The sequence below is a fragment of the Mustelus asterias genome, chromosome 14, assembly GCF_964213995.1.
Source record: "Mustelus asterias chromosome 14, sMusAst1.hap1.1, whole genome shotgun sequence".
Lineage (NCBI taxonomy): Eukaryota > Metazoa > Chordata > Chondrichthyes > Carcharhiniformes > Triakidae > Mustelus > Mustelus asterias.
This window is the reverse complement of record NC_135814.1, coordinates 85057008-85072835: the sequence shown is the minus strand read 5'-3', so window position 1 is coordinate 85072835 and position 15828 is coordinate 85057008. Positions and strand designations below refer to the sequence as shown.

The 15828-nt window shown below is 42.3% G+C and overlaps 1 protein-coding gene across 2 annotated transcripts in view; it reads right to left on the bottom strand.

The window, feature by feature from the left end:
- Nucleotides 1-15828, bottom strand: part of LOC144503830 (diacylglycerol kinase beta-like) — a 559892-nt gene that overhangs the window by 371874 nt on the left and 172190 nt on the right. For both annotated transcript variants that reach the window (XM_078228759.1, XM_078228758.1), the window contains one exon: nucleotides 9921-10091. In XM_078228759.1, coding sequence (XP_078084885.1) covers nucleotides 9921-10091 — 171 coding nt within the window. The remainder of the gene's footprint in view (nucleotides 1-9920; nucleotides 10092-15828) is intronic.

Below are 15828 nucleotides of genomic sequence, written 5' to 3'. Positions count from 1 at the left end.
TAACTTGCGCAATAACCTGTTTTGTCTTTTATCACAGTATGATAATCCCACACCGAGTACTGTAACACTTCGTCAAACTAGTTCAATGAATCATTTTCATTTCCTTTCACTGCACCAGTTGTGCCTTTAATAAGGTCATGCACATAAAGGTGCGTTAATCTTTTGTGTTCAAATACATTTACAAGCAGAAATGGCAAACATGTTTCAAAACCATCTGTTTTTAAAGAAAAGACATTTGTATAGAGTCTCGTTCATAACCACTGGATGTTACACATACGTGAAAGGTAAAGCCATCCTCAAATACCTACTTCAAAAATGGGTAACGTAAAATTAAAATCTAAGATGAAAACCATGAATAATGCAACAAGACATTGCATGCGCCCTGACATGCCCTTATGTAGTGTGGGTGGGTTGAGAGAGGAGTGTAGGTTGGAAGCTGTCAATTCTTTAAAATGTACATCTTTAGCTACATTTGTTCTTCCCTCCAAGAGTGTGTGTTGCAAGGCAAATAAATTTCAGTCGTACGGGAAATGGCAACTATTGTCATACCACTGACTACATCAGTGCTAGATATCAGTTCAAAAGCCAAACACGGTGGATGTGGAAATCTAAAAGAAATCAAAAAATGTTGCAAAAACTCAGCAACTCAGGCAGCATGTGTGGAGAGAAACAGTGTTTGTTTCAGATCGATGACTTGTTATCAGAACAAGATATTAGCATACAGATTAGCACTTAAGCCTTGTTATCAATGGTCATGTGGAAAATGTTATTTTCATTGCTGCTGTCAATCTCGACCTAGTCGCAAGTTATAGTTGATTTAATTTAAAAGCTGCAGCATAAAAACTGCACAGTGGTTAGCACTGCTGTCTCATAGCGCCAGGGACCTGGTTTCGATTCTGGCTTGGGTCACTGTCTGTGCGGAGTCTGCACGTTCCCCGTGTCTGCCTGGGTTTCCTCCGGGTGCTCCGGTTTCTTTCCACAGTCCAAAAGTCGTGCATTGGCCATGCTAAATTCTCCCTCAGTGCAACCGAACAGGTGCCGGAGTGTGGCGAGTAGGTGATTTTCACAGTAACTTCATTGCAGTGTTAATGTAAGCCTACTTATGACACTAATAAGTAAGCTTTAAATTTTAAAAAGTGCACATTCTCTATCTCACTGCCAAAACTTAAAATTAGCCACTGTCTGAGGTAAAGATGCATTAAAATCAGGTTAGAGTAATAAACTTCATTACAATCCTTATGCATACATTGGTTTTGGTTAAAATTACAATGAACTGCTAAATAAATACTGGCTACCTGACATTGCTGGAGAGCAGCATTTACTCAAGCTATGTGAAAGAGGTTAGTGATAAGCTTGAGACACAGCCAATATATAACAGCTGTGCCTCATCTCACAACTCCATTTGCAAAATAAAACAAAGGACTGCAATCGCCCTTGTCATACTACTAAACTGCATTGTCCGACACAAAATGGAACACACTTATTACTCACAAATGTGCTTGTGATAGCCCAGCGTCTGATATCCCAGCACAAAAACAATCTTTCAGAGACTTTCAAACTAAACTCGGAAGAGTACAACTGTCATAAAATCCCAAAATTAAACCAAACCAGAGGATGTGAAGTTTTCATTTCGCCATTTTATTTGAAGGGATTAATGGGCTGCCCATGTAATCAGGGGTAGTAACCAGATGATAGTGTGGGGTAGAGAGTCCTGTTCATAAGCTTGAGGATGGCTATTTGCACAATAGATCAGGAATGAAGCCGTAGCAGTGACATTCAAGACTGTGCAGCATCCCTTTCTCTACAAGATGCAGCAAGTTAATTAAAATCAGGCCTTTACACATATAGATCAGCACTCACATGCCCCTAGATTGATCAAGCATTTTGCCAATTTAAACAAAGACAGTGCCATATGCAGCTAACAGTAGGGAACCTAAATTACTTTTCATTTGGACTGCAGGGTTTGATTTACTTTGATTTAAATCATAACAGTTTGAATTCCGATTGAATCCAGCTCAGTGGGGTGGCCTTTTTTAATTTGGTCGCACTCCAAGGTGATTATATTTATGCTGTATTTAAACAATAGTCCATTGAAAACAAGGACTTACGTATTCACAGTTCAAGCTTACAATATAAGCAAATGTTTTCACAAAGGCTACCAGATAACTGGGATGTGCTTCCTTCTTGCACTTTATTTTACATATTTTATTTTATCACGACCAAGTGCAAGTATATGCTTAAAATTTGTTTTCAGAAAGGTTTCTGTGTTACCCAGATGAGTGCACTGAATAATGACAATATTGAAGCAGCCATAGAATAGTACAGCAGAGGAGGCCATTCAGTCCACAAAGTTTGTGTTGGCCTTTTTGGGACAGCAATATTTAGTCCCACAACTAGTTACGTAACAACATTCTTAGACTCTCAGAATCGATCCATCACAGGAGGAAGCCATTCAGCCTATCTGGTCTGTGCTTGCTCAAGACAGCAGCAATTCATCTACTGCCACTCTCCACCTTCCTCCAGGAGCCCTGCACATTCTCCCTTTTCAGATAATAATCCAATTTCCTCTTGAAAAACCACGATTGAACCTGCCTCCACCACACTCTCAGGCAGCACATTTGAGATCTATTTGCTATGTGAAAAATATTCTTCTCATGTTTCCTCCATTGCTGCTTTTGCCTAAATCCATGTCTCTGGTTCTTGACCTTTCTACCAATTGGAACAGTTTCTCCTCAAATACTCTGTCCAGATCCCTCATGATTTTGAATACCTCTATCAAATCAACCTTCCCTTCTCCAGAGAAAACAGCCCCAAAATCTAAAACATCTAACTCAATTTCCTTATCCCTGGAACCATCTCGTGAATCTTTTCTTCGCACTCTCTAATGCCAGCACATCCATCCTAAAGCATGATGTCCAGAACTGGATGCAACTCTCCACTTGCGGCCGAACCCATGTTTCTACAAATATAAAATAACTTTCTTGCTTTTGGACTTTATGCCCCTATTGATAAAGACTGTATCAACCTGTCCTGCCATCTTCAATGATTTATTCACATGTATTCCCAGATCCCTCTGCTTCTGCACCCCTTTTAGAATTGTACCCTTTACTTAATATTGTCTATTTGTGTTCTTTCTACCAAAATGAATCATTCCATCCTTCTCTGCATTAAGTTGCATATGCCACTTGTCTGCCCATTCCACCCACCAAAGTCCCTTTGAAGTTCTAGAATATCCTCCTCATAGTTCACCATGCTTCCAAGTTTTGTATCATTTGCAGTTTTTGAAATTGTGCCCTGTACACCAACATTTAGGTCATTTATATATGCGTCAGGAAGAGCAAGGGTCCTAACTCTAACCCCTGGGGAACTCCACTATCAATTATCCCCCAGCCCGAAAAGCATTCAACAACCATTACACTCTTGTCACTCAGCTAATTTTTTTACCCATATTGCTCCTGTCCCTATTATTCCATAAGCCCTAACATTTCTCAAAAGTCTGTTGATTGAATACCTTTTAGAAGTCCACGTGTACAACATCAACAGCATTACCCTCAACACTCTTGTTCTCTCATCAAAAAATTCAAGCAAGTTAGATAATAGAATTTTTCCTTCACAAATTCATGCTGGCTTTCCTTAATTAACCTACATTTGCCCAAGTGACTATTAACTTTACCCTGAATTATCATTTCTAGAAGCTTCCGCAGCACTGAGGCGAAACTGACTGGCCTGTAGTTGCTAGGCTTATCTTTACACCCTTTTTGGAACAGGGATCTAATACTGCAATTCTCCAGTCCTCTGGCACCTACTTGGAGTCTAAACAAGATTGGCAAATTTTAGCCGACACCTCTGAAATTTCTATACATCCACTGTCCTCGGTATGCCTGAATATATCGCATCTGGTCAAGGTGCCTTATCAACCTTTAAGTACAGAGTCTATCAAATGCTTCCTCCTTATCAAATTCAAACCCTATTAGTGACTGACTGACCTGTTCTTTCACAATGGTTTGGGTAGCATCTTGTTCTTTGGCAAAGACAAATGTAAAGTATTAATTTAATGCCTCGGTAGGCCCCTGTGCCTCCATTTGGTCCTTAATCAGCCTCATTCCTCCTTTTACCTTCATTTTACTATTTGCATTCCTATGGAAGACTTTTGAATCCCCTTTGATGTTAGCTTGCAGACTCTTTGCATATTCTCTCCTTGTTTCTATTATTTGTGTTTTCAATTCCCCTCTGAACTTTCTATATTCAGCCTGGTTCTTGATTATTATCTACCTAACATTTATCATAAAGCATACTTAATCTTCTTCAATTTAATCTTAATCTCTTTGCCATCCTGGGAGCTCCAGCTTTCCTCTCTGTAGGAATATACCTTGATTCTGTCCTAAGTAATTCATTTTTTAAGACATTTAAAGCAATGGGATGTGGCGTTGCTGACTAAGCAGCATTTTTATTGCCCATCCCAAATTGGGAACCCATTGTTCAGTTACAGTCTTGCCTGTCAAACTTTGATTACAATTTTTTGGAGTCCAACCCATTCTCATCCCATTGAAGTTGGCTTCTCCCTCCACCCCGGTGCCCACCCACCCACCTGCCCCTCACCACACCAGTAATTATTCTTACGCTGTATTGTTTCTTCGTCTTTTCTTTAACCAACCTAAGCTTTACGAATCACTGTCCCCTATACGTTCCTCGACTAACACTTGATCCACTTGGCCTACGTCTTTCCAACGAACCAGGTCCAGCAGTGCCTCTTTTCTCATCGGACTGGAAATAACCTAGTCTGGAATTCTTGTGAAGTCGTGGAGATGCCAGAACCTTTAAAAATGGCTGCAGGGATCCAGATCTAGAAGTTCTTCTCCCATTTTCAACAGATCGCATGTTTGCCAGTAGGAGAAAGGATGCAAAGGCCTGATTTATGCAGGGAAGCCCAGACTAGGCAGGGCCATTTGTACTCGTGCTGGTTTCATAAATTTTTGGAATTGTCATGAAGGCTCTTGTAGGGTGGATAAGGTCTATAGAACTGTCAAGCTCAGAAGTTATTTAAATCTCCAGCCCTTTATCTCTTTAAAAAATAGGCTGTGTCAGTGACAGCTAAAAAAAGAAATCTTTGCTAGCAGTTATAACAGCTGTTTGTTGACATTACTCCAAGGGTTATCATTATGTCATTAATAATACTTGATTGCTTTCCACAACGTATTATTATCTCAGTACAGAATTCTAAGTTCACAGTTTGACTGACTAGTCAGAGGTTATTAAAGGGTTAGTTAGCTGTCTTCGATGTGAGGTTATAACTATGAATCTATTTGTTTCTGTAAAGGAATAAGTGCTTGAGGGGATTTAAATATTTTGAATGGTGGCTTAGTAGAAGTGTCACTGGACTAGTAATCCAGAGCGCCAGGCTAATGCCACAGGGCATGAGTTCAAATTCCACATTGGCAGCTAGCGTAATTTAAATCCAACTAATAAAATCTGGAAATGAAAACTAGCATCAGTGATGGTGATAATGGCAACTATCATTGATTGTTGTAAAAACCCACCTGGTTTAGTTATGTCCTTTACGGAAGGAAGTCTACCATCATTACCTGGTGTGGTCTACATGTGACTTCAGATTTGGTTGATTCTTAAAGGCTCTCTGAAATGACCAAGCAAGCCACTCAGTTCAAGGTTAATTAGGGATGAGCAATAAATGTTGGCCTTGTCAATGATCCCTCCATCCCAAGAGAGACTAAATGAGGCTCATGTTTGTATTGTGCATCTCTGAGAATAAAAGCTTGTAAAAACATGTAACTATTTCCTACTGTTCTATCAAACATATGAATTAAGAACAGGAGTAGGCCACTTGGCCCTTTGAATTTGCTCCACCATTCTTTAAGACCATGGCTGATCTGATTGTAACCTCAACTCTACATTCACACCTATTGCTGATAGCCTTTTGTTCCTTATCTATCTAACTCTACCTTAAAAATATTCAAAGACTCTCCTTCTGCTGCCTTTTGAGGAAGAGAGAGTTTCAAAGGCTTTCAATCCTCTAAAATAAATTCTTATCTCTGTCCTAAAACGGCAACACTGTTTTTTTTAAAAAAACAGTGGCCCCAGTTGTAGATTCTCCCACAAAAGGGAACATCCTCTCTACCTCAACCCTGCCAAGAACCTCAAGATCTTGTATATTTCAGTCATCAACTTCAGGAAGCGTAAAGGAGAACATGCTCCTGTCTACATCAATGGGGACGAAGTAGAAATGATCAAGAGCTTCAGGTTTTTAGGTGCCCAGATCCCCACCAATTTGTTGTGGTCCCCCCATCCTGACACTGTCGTTAAGAAAGCCCATCAATGCTTCTACTTTCTTAAAAGACTAAGAAATTAGTGAATAGTGGATAATGAAGAGGATTGTCAGAGGTTACAGCACGATATAGACCAGTTGGAGGCTTGGGCGGAGAAATGGCAGATGAAGTTTAATCCAGATAAGTAGAAACCCTGCAGTACAGAAAGAGGCCAATCGGCCCATCGAGTCTGCACCGACCACGATCCCACCCAGGCACTATCCCCATATGCCTATATTTACCCACTAATCCCTCTAACCTACACATCTCAGGACACTAAGGGCAATTTTTTTTTAGCATGGCCAATCAACCTAACCCGCACATCTTTGGACTGTGGGAGGAACCTGGAGGAAACCCACGCAGACACGAGGAGAATGTGCAAACTCCACACAGACAGTGACCCAAGCCGGGAATCGAACCCAGGTCCCTGGAGCTGTGAAGCAGCAGTGCTAACCACTGTGCTACCGTGCCGCCCGAGTGTGAGATAATGCATTTTGGAAGGTCCAATGCATGTAGGAATTATATAGTAAATGGTAGCACCTTAGGAATATTGACAGGCAGAGAGATCTGGGCGTATATGTCCATCGATAACTGAAAGTGGCAACGCAGGTGGATAAGGTAATCAAGAAAGCATACGGCATGCTTGCCTTCATCGGTCGGGGCATTGAGTATAAAAATTGGCAGGTCATGCTGCAGCTATACAGAACCTTAGTTAGGCCTTATTTAGAATATTGCATACAGTTTTGGTTGCCACACTACCAGAAGGATGTGGATGCTTTGGAGCGGGTACAGGAGAGGTTTACCAGGATGTTGCCTGGTCTGGAGGGCATTAGCTATGAGGAGAGGTTGGATAAACTCGGTTTGTTCTCACTGGAACGACGGAGGTTGAGGGGTGACCTGATAGAGACCTGATGGGAAAATTCCACCTGCAATATTTTTGGCTTTAACTGCTCCAATTCTTGTTATTAGACTGCAGTTCACAGATGTGAGCAAGAGCACCAGCTGCTATTTCAGTGACAGGGCTAACACCTATTCTATTTCTGATGGATCTCCTGCGGCATCGCTTGCAATGAGAGTCTACAAGTCAAATAAGGATTCTAGAGAATGAGTTAAATAGGCCGGACCAATATCCATTGGAATTTAGAAGAATGAGAGGTGAGGATAATGGGAAGCTGCTTCCACTTGTGGGGCAGACTCGAACCTGGGGACATAGTTTAAGAATGAGAGATTCTCTTTTTAAGATTGAGATGAGTTTTTCTTTCCCTCTCAGAGGGCTATGTGGAAAGCTCACTGAATCTATTTAAGATAGTGTTCGACAGATTTTTGATCAACATGGGAGTCAAGGGTGATGGGTGCAAACAGGAAAGTGGGATTGAGATCATGACCAGATCAGCCGTGACCTTATTGAATGGCAGAGCAGGCTTGATGGGCCGTATGGCCTACTCCCGCTCCCAAGCCCAACATTCCTATGAGTAACATGCAAGACCAAGGCTGGTAAAAGAGGAAGGATTGACTTGGCTTAGGAGGACCAGTCAAAAATATGACAAAGGCATATTGGCCTTATTGCCAATTATGTCAATATTAACTGTGTTTAAAAGGTCAGCAATGATGAGAAAAGGGAATTACAAGAGAAGCAGAAAACTGCCAGTACTTCCAAATATTTTCTAAATTTTAATGGGATGCGGTTGGTGCCTTATTTGTGCATTTAGCCGATTTTCTGAATGATAGTGAAACACTGTGTGCTTTTTGATCATGTGCTATTTAACGAAAGCAATACATGAGCCAAATCACATATTACTTGAAGACACATTAGACCTATTGCTGTTTGCAGCATACCAGATACAAATTTATGCATGTAGACATAGAATTGAAAATAACATCTTATAAAATAATGCTGGTATTCCATTATTTCCACAGCAATGCACAATTGATCTGTGTTCAATCCCCACTTAAGTGATTTCAGATCCATTTATGGATGTGTTCCAGAAATCCCCAGCTGTGCATCCCAATTTTACCCTGTTGTCATCTAGAATTGGATTACTGTGCATTTCCCCTCCATCCATTAGTGGGAGCAATTCTCATATCCCAGCACTTATCATCATCTCTACATTGTTACATCTTGCAGCTGTGATGAATATCCAGCTCATGTTAATATTCATGTTAATAATTTAGAGGTAATTTTTAGTTCTGGGAAGATATGTAGAAAATGTGACAAATGCAATTAAAGCAGCCTCAATGCAGTCTATTACACTGAGAAAAGATTAAGGACGTGTTGAGTTAAGGAGTTAACAGCTAAGGTAAGATCCATTAACCAGCAGGCGGGCTTACCTAGTTGGATATATGATGTCGACACTAGTTGCAAAGAAGTGCAATCCAAAACGATGTTTTGGACTGCAAAGGCTTCTGTCAACCTTAAAAGGCTACATTATCATGGGGATGGGTGGTGCTCAAGAAGATTCTTCAGTTTCAATTTACCTGAGTGTTCTGCAGCAGGACAAGAGGTTATACTGAAAGGGTGCTGTTGTTCGCAGGCTCCAGACAATTAGTACTCGAAGAAGCGCCGGGAACTATTAGAGCTGCTGTTGACTGCAGTTCATAGGTCAAAGAGAAGCCCGTGGAGCTGTCAACTGGTTCCAGCCAGTTAGGGCTCAGGGAAGTCCTGTGGAGCTGAGAAGGTGGCACAAGGTCACTAGCTAAATTTGAGAGGAGATTAGAACTCAGGAGACGCCATGAAAGCCATTTATAACTCTGTGCATCTAGGAGACAGAAGTTTGGAGAAACCCAGGGACAGTGACAGTTTAGTGAAGCTATGACCTGAGAAATAATTGGAAGTGGGCCAGTAATTAGGGCTTTAGAAATTCCATGAAACACAGACTCAGGAGAAGAGACTGAACCATCGGGGGTGAACAGTCACCGAGACAGGTTGAGTTGGAGCCGCTTTCAAGGGAACTCAAGAGTCTAGGTCTTTGAAAGTGAAGAATTGAAATCCGTTATGAGGAAGATAGAGATTTAATGAAATTGTGTGACGCACAGTGGTCACTGACGTCTGGGTGAGTTGCTGAGAAATCTGTGGCATCTGTCTTGGTGACATCTACCATTTAATGTTCAGTGTGATGCGTTTGCCCACAGTTTGCCTGTTAGTTAACATTTATCTCTATTTAATTCTGAATGTTAGTGTCAAAAATAGATATTAAAGATTTCACTTCTCTGACTTTACTGTTCTAGTAAAGTTATTTTGTTTGTTTTAGACCATGGAATCTTGTGGCTTTATTCTCCGAGTGGGTATCTGGGAATTCAAACTTTGTTTATTATAAACAAAAAGGTTACTGGTCTCTAACCAGATCATAACACATCTTCAAGTGTATACCTCAAAGTCTCTCTCTTTCACCACATCTTCAGATACCATCTTGAGCTCTTTCTCCCATTTTCTGTTGTGTCCAGTGCCCCTTTATTTGAAGCCTTTTGGATAGATTTGCTACATTTAAGCTACAAGATGGATGCAACTTATGAAAAATTACCAATATGTTGTTTCCATAATGAAATCATAATATTGTATTTGCCGATTGTTTGTTTCAGTCAGACCTGCAGTCAGTCACTTACACTCCAGCTTATCTTCAGCTCGTCCTCGCTCCAGCAATGACAAATAACAGACAATATCCTTTAGATAGACCACTTGCGGCATCTGCGACTGTAGCATGTGAGATGGTGATTTCAGAGGGCTGTGACTCTTCCGAAGTGCTGAACTCATCTTCTTGTCCAAGCATTTTGTACCTGTGAAACACAAGGAATAAATTAACATTAATGGTATGAAATGCGATGAAACAGTCACTCATGGATTGGGGAAAGAATGGGTTTGACTTGCCAGACAATCTCTTCTTGTTATTAACTTATTTATTAAATGTGCATTTAGCCACAAATGCAATTTCTATGATACATGCCTTGTCCATAGAGGATCATTTTTTATGTGTCTGTTTTTAGACCTAGAGCAGTTGCATATTGGAATGGAATCCTATTACATAAAAGACAGGATACAAAACACAGATGCATATTCCTTAGTCCAGCAAGAAATGATACAAAACAGACCAACTGCCCTTTAAAAACAAGGGAAATCAAAAGTCATAGATGCATTATAGCAAAACCTAGAATCTCAGAAGAACAGAACTGTTATGGTGAAGGAGGCCATTTGGCCCATCATGTCTACATTGGCTCACTAATTGAGCATTATGACTTAGTGCCATTCTCCTGCCTTTTCCCCATACCTCTGCACATTATTTCCATTCAAATAATCACCTCATGCCCTCTTGAATCCGTCGATTGAACCTGCCTCCACCACACATCCAGGCAGTGCATTCCAGACAAGAACAATTGGCTGAGTGAAAAAGTTTGTTCTCACATCACATTTGTTTCTTTTGCAAATCTCATTAAATCTGTGCCTTCCCATTCTTGATCCTTTTACGAGCTGGAACAGTTTCTCCCTATCTACTCTGTCCAGCTCCCTCATGATTTTGAACATCTCTATCAAATCTCCTCTTAGCTTTCTTCTCTCCAAGAAGAACAGTCCCAACCTCTCCAATCTAGCCTCATAATGGAAATTTCTCATCCCTGGAACCATTCTTGTAAACTTCTTCTGCACTTTGGCCAATGCATTTACCCTTCCTATAGTGTGGCACAGAACTATACACAATATTCCAGTTGAGGTTGAATTAGTGTCTTATAAGTTCAGCAAAATCTCCTCATATTTGTACCTATTCTTGCCCCTATTAATAAAGCCCAGAATATCATATGCTTCATAAACTGCTCTCTCCACCTGTAGTGTCATCTTCAATGATCTATGCCCATACACTTCTCCCAGGTCCCTCTGCTCCTGCACCCCCTTAAGAATTGTACCCCTTATTTCATACTGCTCTTCCTACCAAAATGCATCACCTCACACTTCTCCACTTTGAACTTCATCCCTTCCCTATATGCCCATTCCACTAACCTCTCTATGTTCTTTTGAAATTCTACACCATCTTTCTCAGTTTACAAAGCTGCCAAATTTCATATCATCCACAAACTTTGAAACTGTCCCCTGCATGCCAAGATCTAGATCATTGTGTATCAGGCAGAACAAGGGCCCCAATAACGATCCCTGGAGGACTCCACTACAAACCTTTCTCCAGCCTGAAAAATACCCATTGACCATTATTGTTACCTACAACTCAGCCAATTTAGTATTCACATTGCTAGTGTCCCTTTTACTCTATGAGCTATAACTTTTCTCATAAGTTGTATGGCACTGTATCAAATGCCTTCTGAAAATCTATGTACACCACATCAACAGCATTACTCTCATAGACCCTTTCTATTAACACCTCAAAAAAGCCCATCAATTAGTTAAACATGATTTCCCCTTTAGAAATCCACGCTGGCTCTTCCAAATCAATCCACAATAATTGTTTCTAGAAGTTTCCCCACCACTGAAATTAAACTGGCTGCTCTGTAATTGCTGGACTTATCCTTCCAACATTTTTTGAACAAGGTGCAACATTTGCTATTCTCCTGAGTTTAGAGAAGCCTGGAAAATTATGGCCAGCGCTCCTGCAATTTCCATTCTCAGCTCTTTCAATATCCTTGGATGCATCTTATCCAGTCCTGGTGCTTTGTCAAGTTTAAGTTACCACAGTCTATTCGACACTTCCTCCTTATCAATTTTGAACCCTCCTAGTGACAGAGTTTAGTCCTCTGTCACCGTGACCTGGAGAGTATCTACCATCTTGGCAAAGATAAAGTTGCAAAATATTAATTTAATACCTCAGCCACGTCCCTGCCTCCATGTATAAATTACTTTTTAGGTCCCTAATCGGCCCTACTCCTCCTTTTACTATTTATACGCCTATAAAAGACTTATATTGGCTGCCAGTCTTTTCTCATTATCCCTCTCTGCTCCTTTAATGTGCTTTTCCACTTCTGCATGAACCTCCTGTATTCCTGTCGGTTTGAATTGCGTTTTCTACCTGACACCTGTCATAAGCACACTTTTTCTTCTTTATCTTAATTTCTATCTCCTTTCTCATCTAGGAAGCTGTGGATTTGTTCACTCTATCTTACGCTTTTGAGGAAATATACCTCAACTGTGTCCGAACCCTTTATTTTTGAAGGTAGTTCATTGGTCAGCTACAGTTTTCCTCGCCAACCTTTTATTCCAGTCTATCCAGCCCACTTCTGTTCTTGCCACATTGAAGCTGGTTCTTCCCCAGTTAATTATTCTTATTCTGGATTGCCCATTGCCTTTTTCTATCATCATCCCAAACCTTAAGGTACAATGATCATTGTCTCCTAAATGTACCCCCACTGACACCTGATCTACTTGTCCCACTTTATTTCCAAGAACCAGGTCCAATAGTGCATCTTTCTTTGTTGGATTGTGCACATAGTGCTGTAAAATGTTTTCTGAATACCCCTCTCTCCGCCCTTTGCACTACCACTATATCCCAGTCTACATTTGGGTAATTAAAACCCTCCATTATAAAGACTCTGTATTTTTTACCTCTCTGTCATTTCCCTGCAGATTTGTTTCTCTACATCCTTCCTACTATATAAACTACACCGTGCAATATGATCACCCTTTTGTTCCTTAGCTCTAGCCAAATTAATTCTGTCCTTGAACCCTCTGGGCCATTCTCTTTCTCCAGCATAGCAATGATCTCCTTAACTAATACTGCCACATTTTCCACCTTTTCTTTTCTCTCCTGTATTTTAGGAGGTATGGTTAGACTCCTCTTTCATATCTTTTCTGAACACCTTGCACCCATGAATATTTCACACCTGGTGCTGCCCTTCCTTGAGCCAGGTCTCTGATATCACCACAACATCATGGCCGTGATTCTCCCATCCGTGCCCGCCACTTTTCTGGTGGGTCTGGCCGGGAGACACGCGTCTGTGGCCTTGAATGGGGATTATCGCATGCGCAGGGAATGCATGCGCATCTCCCAGAGCCGGCGAGCAGTCGCCCGCTGGACCACGCTGGAAACCGGCGGGAAGGCAGGCAAGCAATTTAAATCTTTTAAAAATCTATTTTAAACATGAAGATTAGTTAATTATCAAGGCCTTTCAGGTCCCGATCGAATCTCCCACCCCGCCAACAGTACTTCACTCTGGAGGGGTTCAGACTAGCTCCCCATGTTCGGGGAGCTAGTGGGAGACCCTGCCAGAATGAAGGGGGGCAATCTGGACCCCCCAGGAGATCGGGTAGTGGGGGGGTGGTGGCCCTTGGGCATGTGAACCCTGGCAGTGCCAGCCTGTGCCCCCAGCACTGCCCAAGGGGCACAGTGCCCATGCCCAGGGGGCACCTTGGCTCTGCCCATTGGGCATCAGGCAGTGCCAAGGGGGAGGGGCCTATTGTGGGCAGGGCCTAGGGGCGATCGGTGGGGTTGGGGGGTCCCGTTGTCACTCTGCAGACAGGATCAGTCTGGGATGGAGGGTGGGCAGCGATTGGGGCGGGGGAGGATTGCCACTGCTGGGGGTGTGGGGCCTGGGCATCAGGGCGGTCCGGGACGGTGAGGGTCAGGGCTGGCCTGGGAATTGCTGTGGGGGCTGCGATCCAGGCCATGGTGGTGTTGGGAGGGGCAGCACTGCAGTGGTCCCAGGCTGGCCAGCGATCGAGTTTTCCAGCAAACGGGAGTTTGACAGTTTGGGGCCACTGCGCATGCACAGAGCACCAGAACTGTCAAACTCCGGTGTGAATAGGCCCCGCCCCCCTGTGATTTTAATGAGATTCACGACTGGGCCCTCTGCATTGCACAGAGTGTGGAGACTCGGGTGAGAAGCTGACCTGTCAGAACTGGTGTGATCTAGAACAGTTTTGCCGCCTATTCAGCACTTTTGGGAGAATTGCCCCCCCCACATTTCCACATGGCAATCTGTGCATGTAACTCTCCAATCAATCATACACTCCATGCATTCACATACATGTACAGTAACATTGATTTAGACTTCATTATTTTCTCCTGTACTCCACCTATGAATTTACTATTCTCTGTATTAGCGTTATGTATCTCTCCCAGTATGTTGTGCATCCTGATATTCCTCTCTAATATACTCTCTAGTTCCCACACCCCTGTAAACTTTAGTTTAAAACCCTCTGAACTGCACGAGAAAAATGCCCCACAAGGAACTCAGTTCCAGCTCTATTTAGGTGCAACCCATCCAGCTTATACAGGTGACATCTTCCCCAGAGCCACTCCTAGTGTCTCAGGAATCTAAAGTCTTCCTTCATGCACCATCTTTCCAGCCACACATTCATCTGCATTATCCTCCTGTTTCTGTACTCACTTGCATGTGGCACATGGATAATCTCGAGATCCAATACATTTGAGGTCTTGCTGGCTAGTTTTCTATCTAGCTCTCTAAATTCTAATTGCATGATCTGCCACCGTGTGACACTCTTGATTCTGGCAACAGGATGGGAACACACCATCCTGCATTCACATCTATGGCTACAGAAACGCCCATCTGTTCAACTAACTAACAAACCCCCAATCACTGTTGCTCTTCCCTTCTTCTTCCTCCCCTCCTGTCCAGCCGAGCCACTCGTGTTGCAACAAATTTGGCTCTGACTGCAGTCCTCTGAGGAAACAATGCCCCCACCAGCTTCCAAAACAGAAAACTGACTTGTGAACATGACCTCAGGCATTACCTGCCTCGTTCTCTTGAACTGCCTGGTGGTCACCCATTCCCTTACCGCCTTCAGATTCCGAAGCTGCGGTGTGACCACCTCTCTGAATGAGCTCGCTCCATGTAGCTTTTCAGCCTTGTGAACGTGCCACTGGATGTCATTGATGCATACACATAGACACCATAGTGAATAAATAGTGATCAGATCACCACAGATATTAACTTCAGGGCACAGGTATAACAGCAGGTGACATTAGAAGTTTAGAGGTATGGTTAGACTCCTCTTTCAATGCACATCAAAAATATTTGTCACTTGGGGTACTTTTTGAAGGAATAAGGGTTCATATTACCTGTGTACCTCAACGTCCTGTGTTATTTGTTGGATCAACACAGAGTTAATTCAGCTTTCTGTTGAAGATGTATAGAGTGGATCTTATAGACAGGATTAAGGAGCTGATGGAATGTGTAAAATATCTTGATGGTCTAGAAGGTGTAGATCTGGTCACTGGTGTTTATAATAAAATGTAGCAGACTATATATCCATGGCAGCAGGATGATTACCAAAGAACATAGAAAAGCTACAGCACAAACAGGCCCTTTGGCCCACAAGTTGCACCGAACATGTCCCTACCTACTAGGCTTACCTATAACCCTCTATCTTACTAACTTCCGTGAACTTATCCAAAAGTCTCTTAAAAGACCCTATCGAATCCGCTTCCACCACCACTACTGGCAACCGATTCCACACACCCACCACCCTCTGAGTGAGAAACTTACCCCTAACATCTCCTCTGTACCTACTCCCCAGCACCCTAAACCTGTGACCTCTTGGGTTTGAGAAAGTCTAACTGTG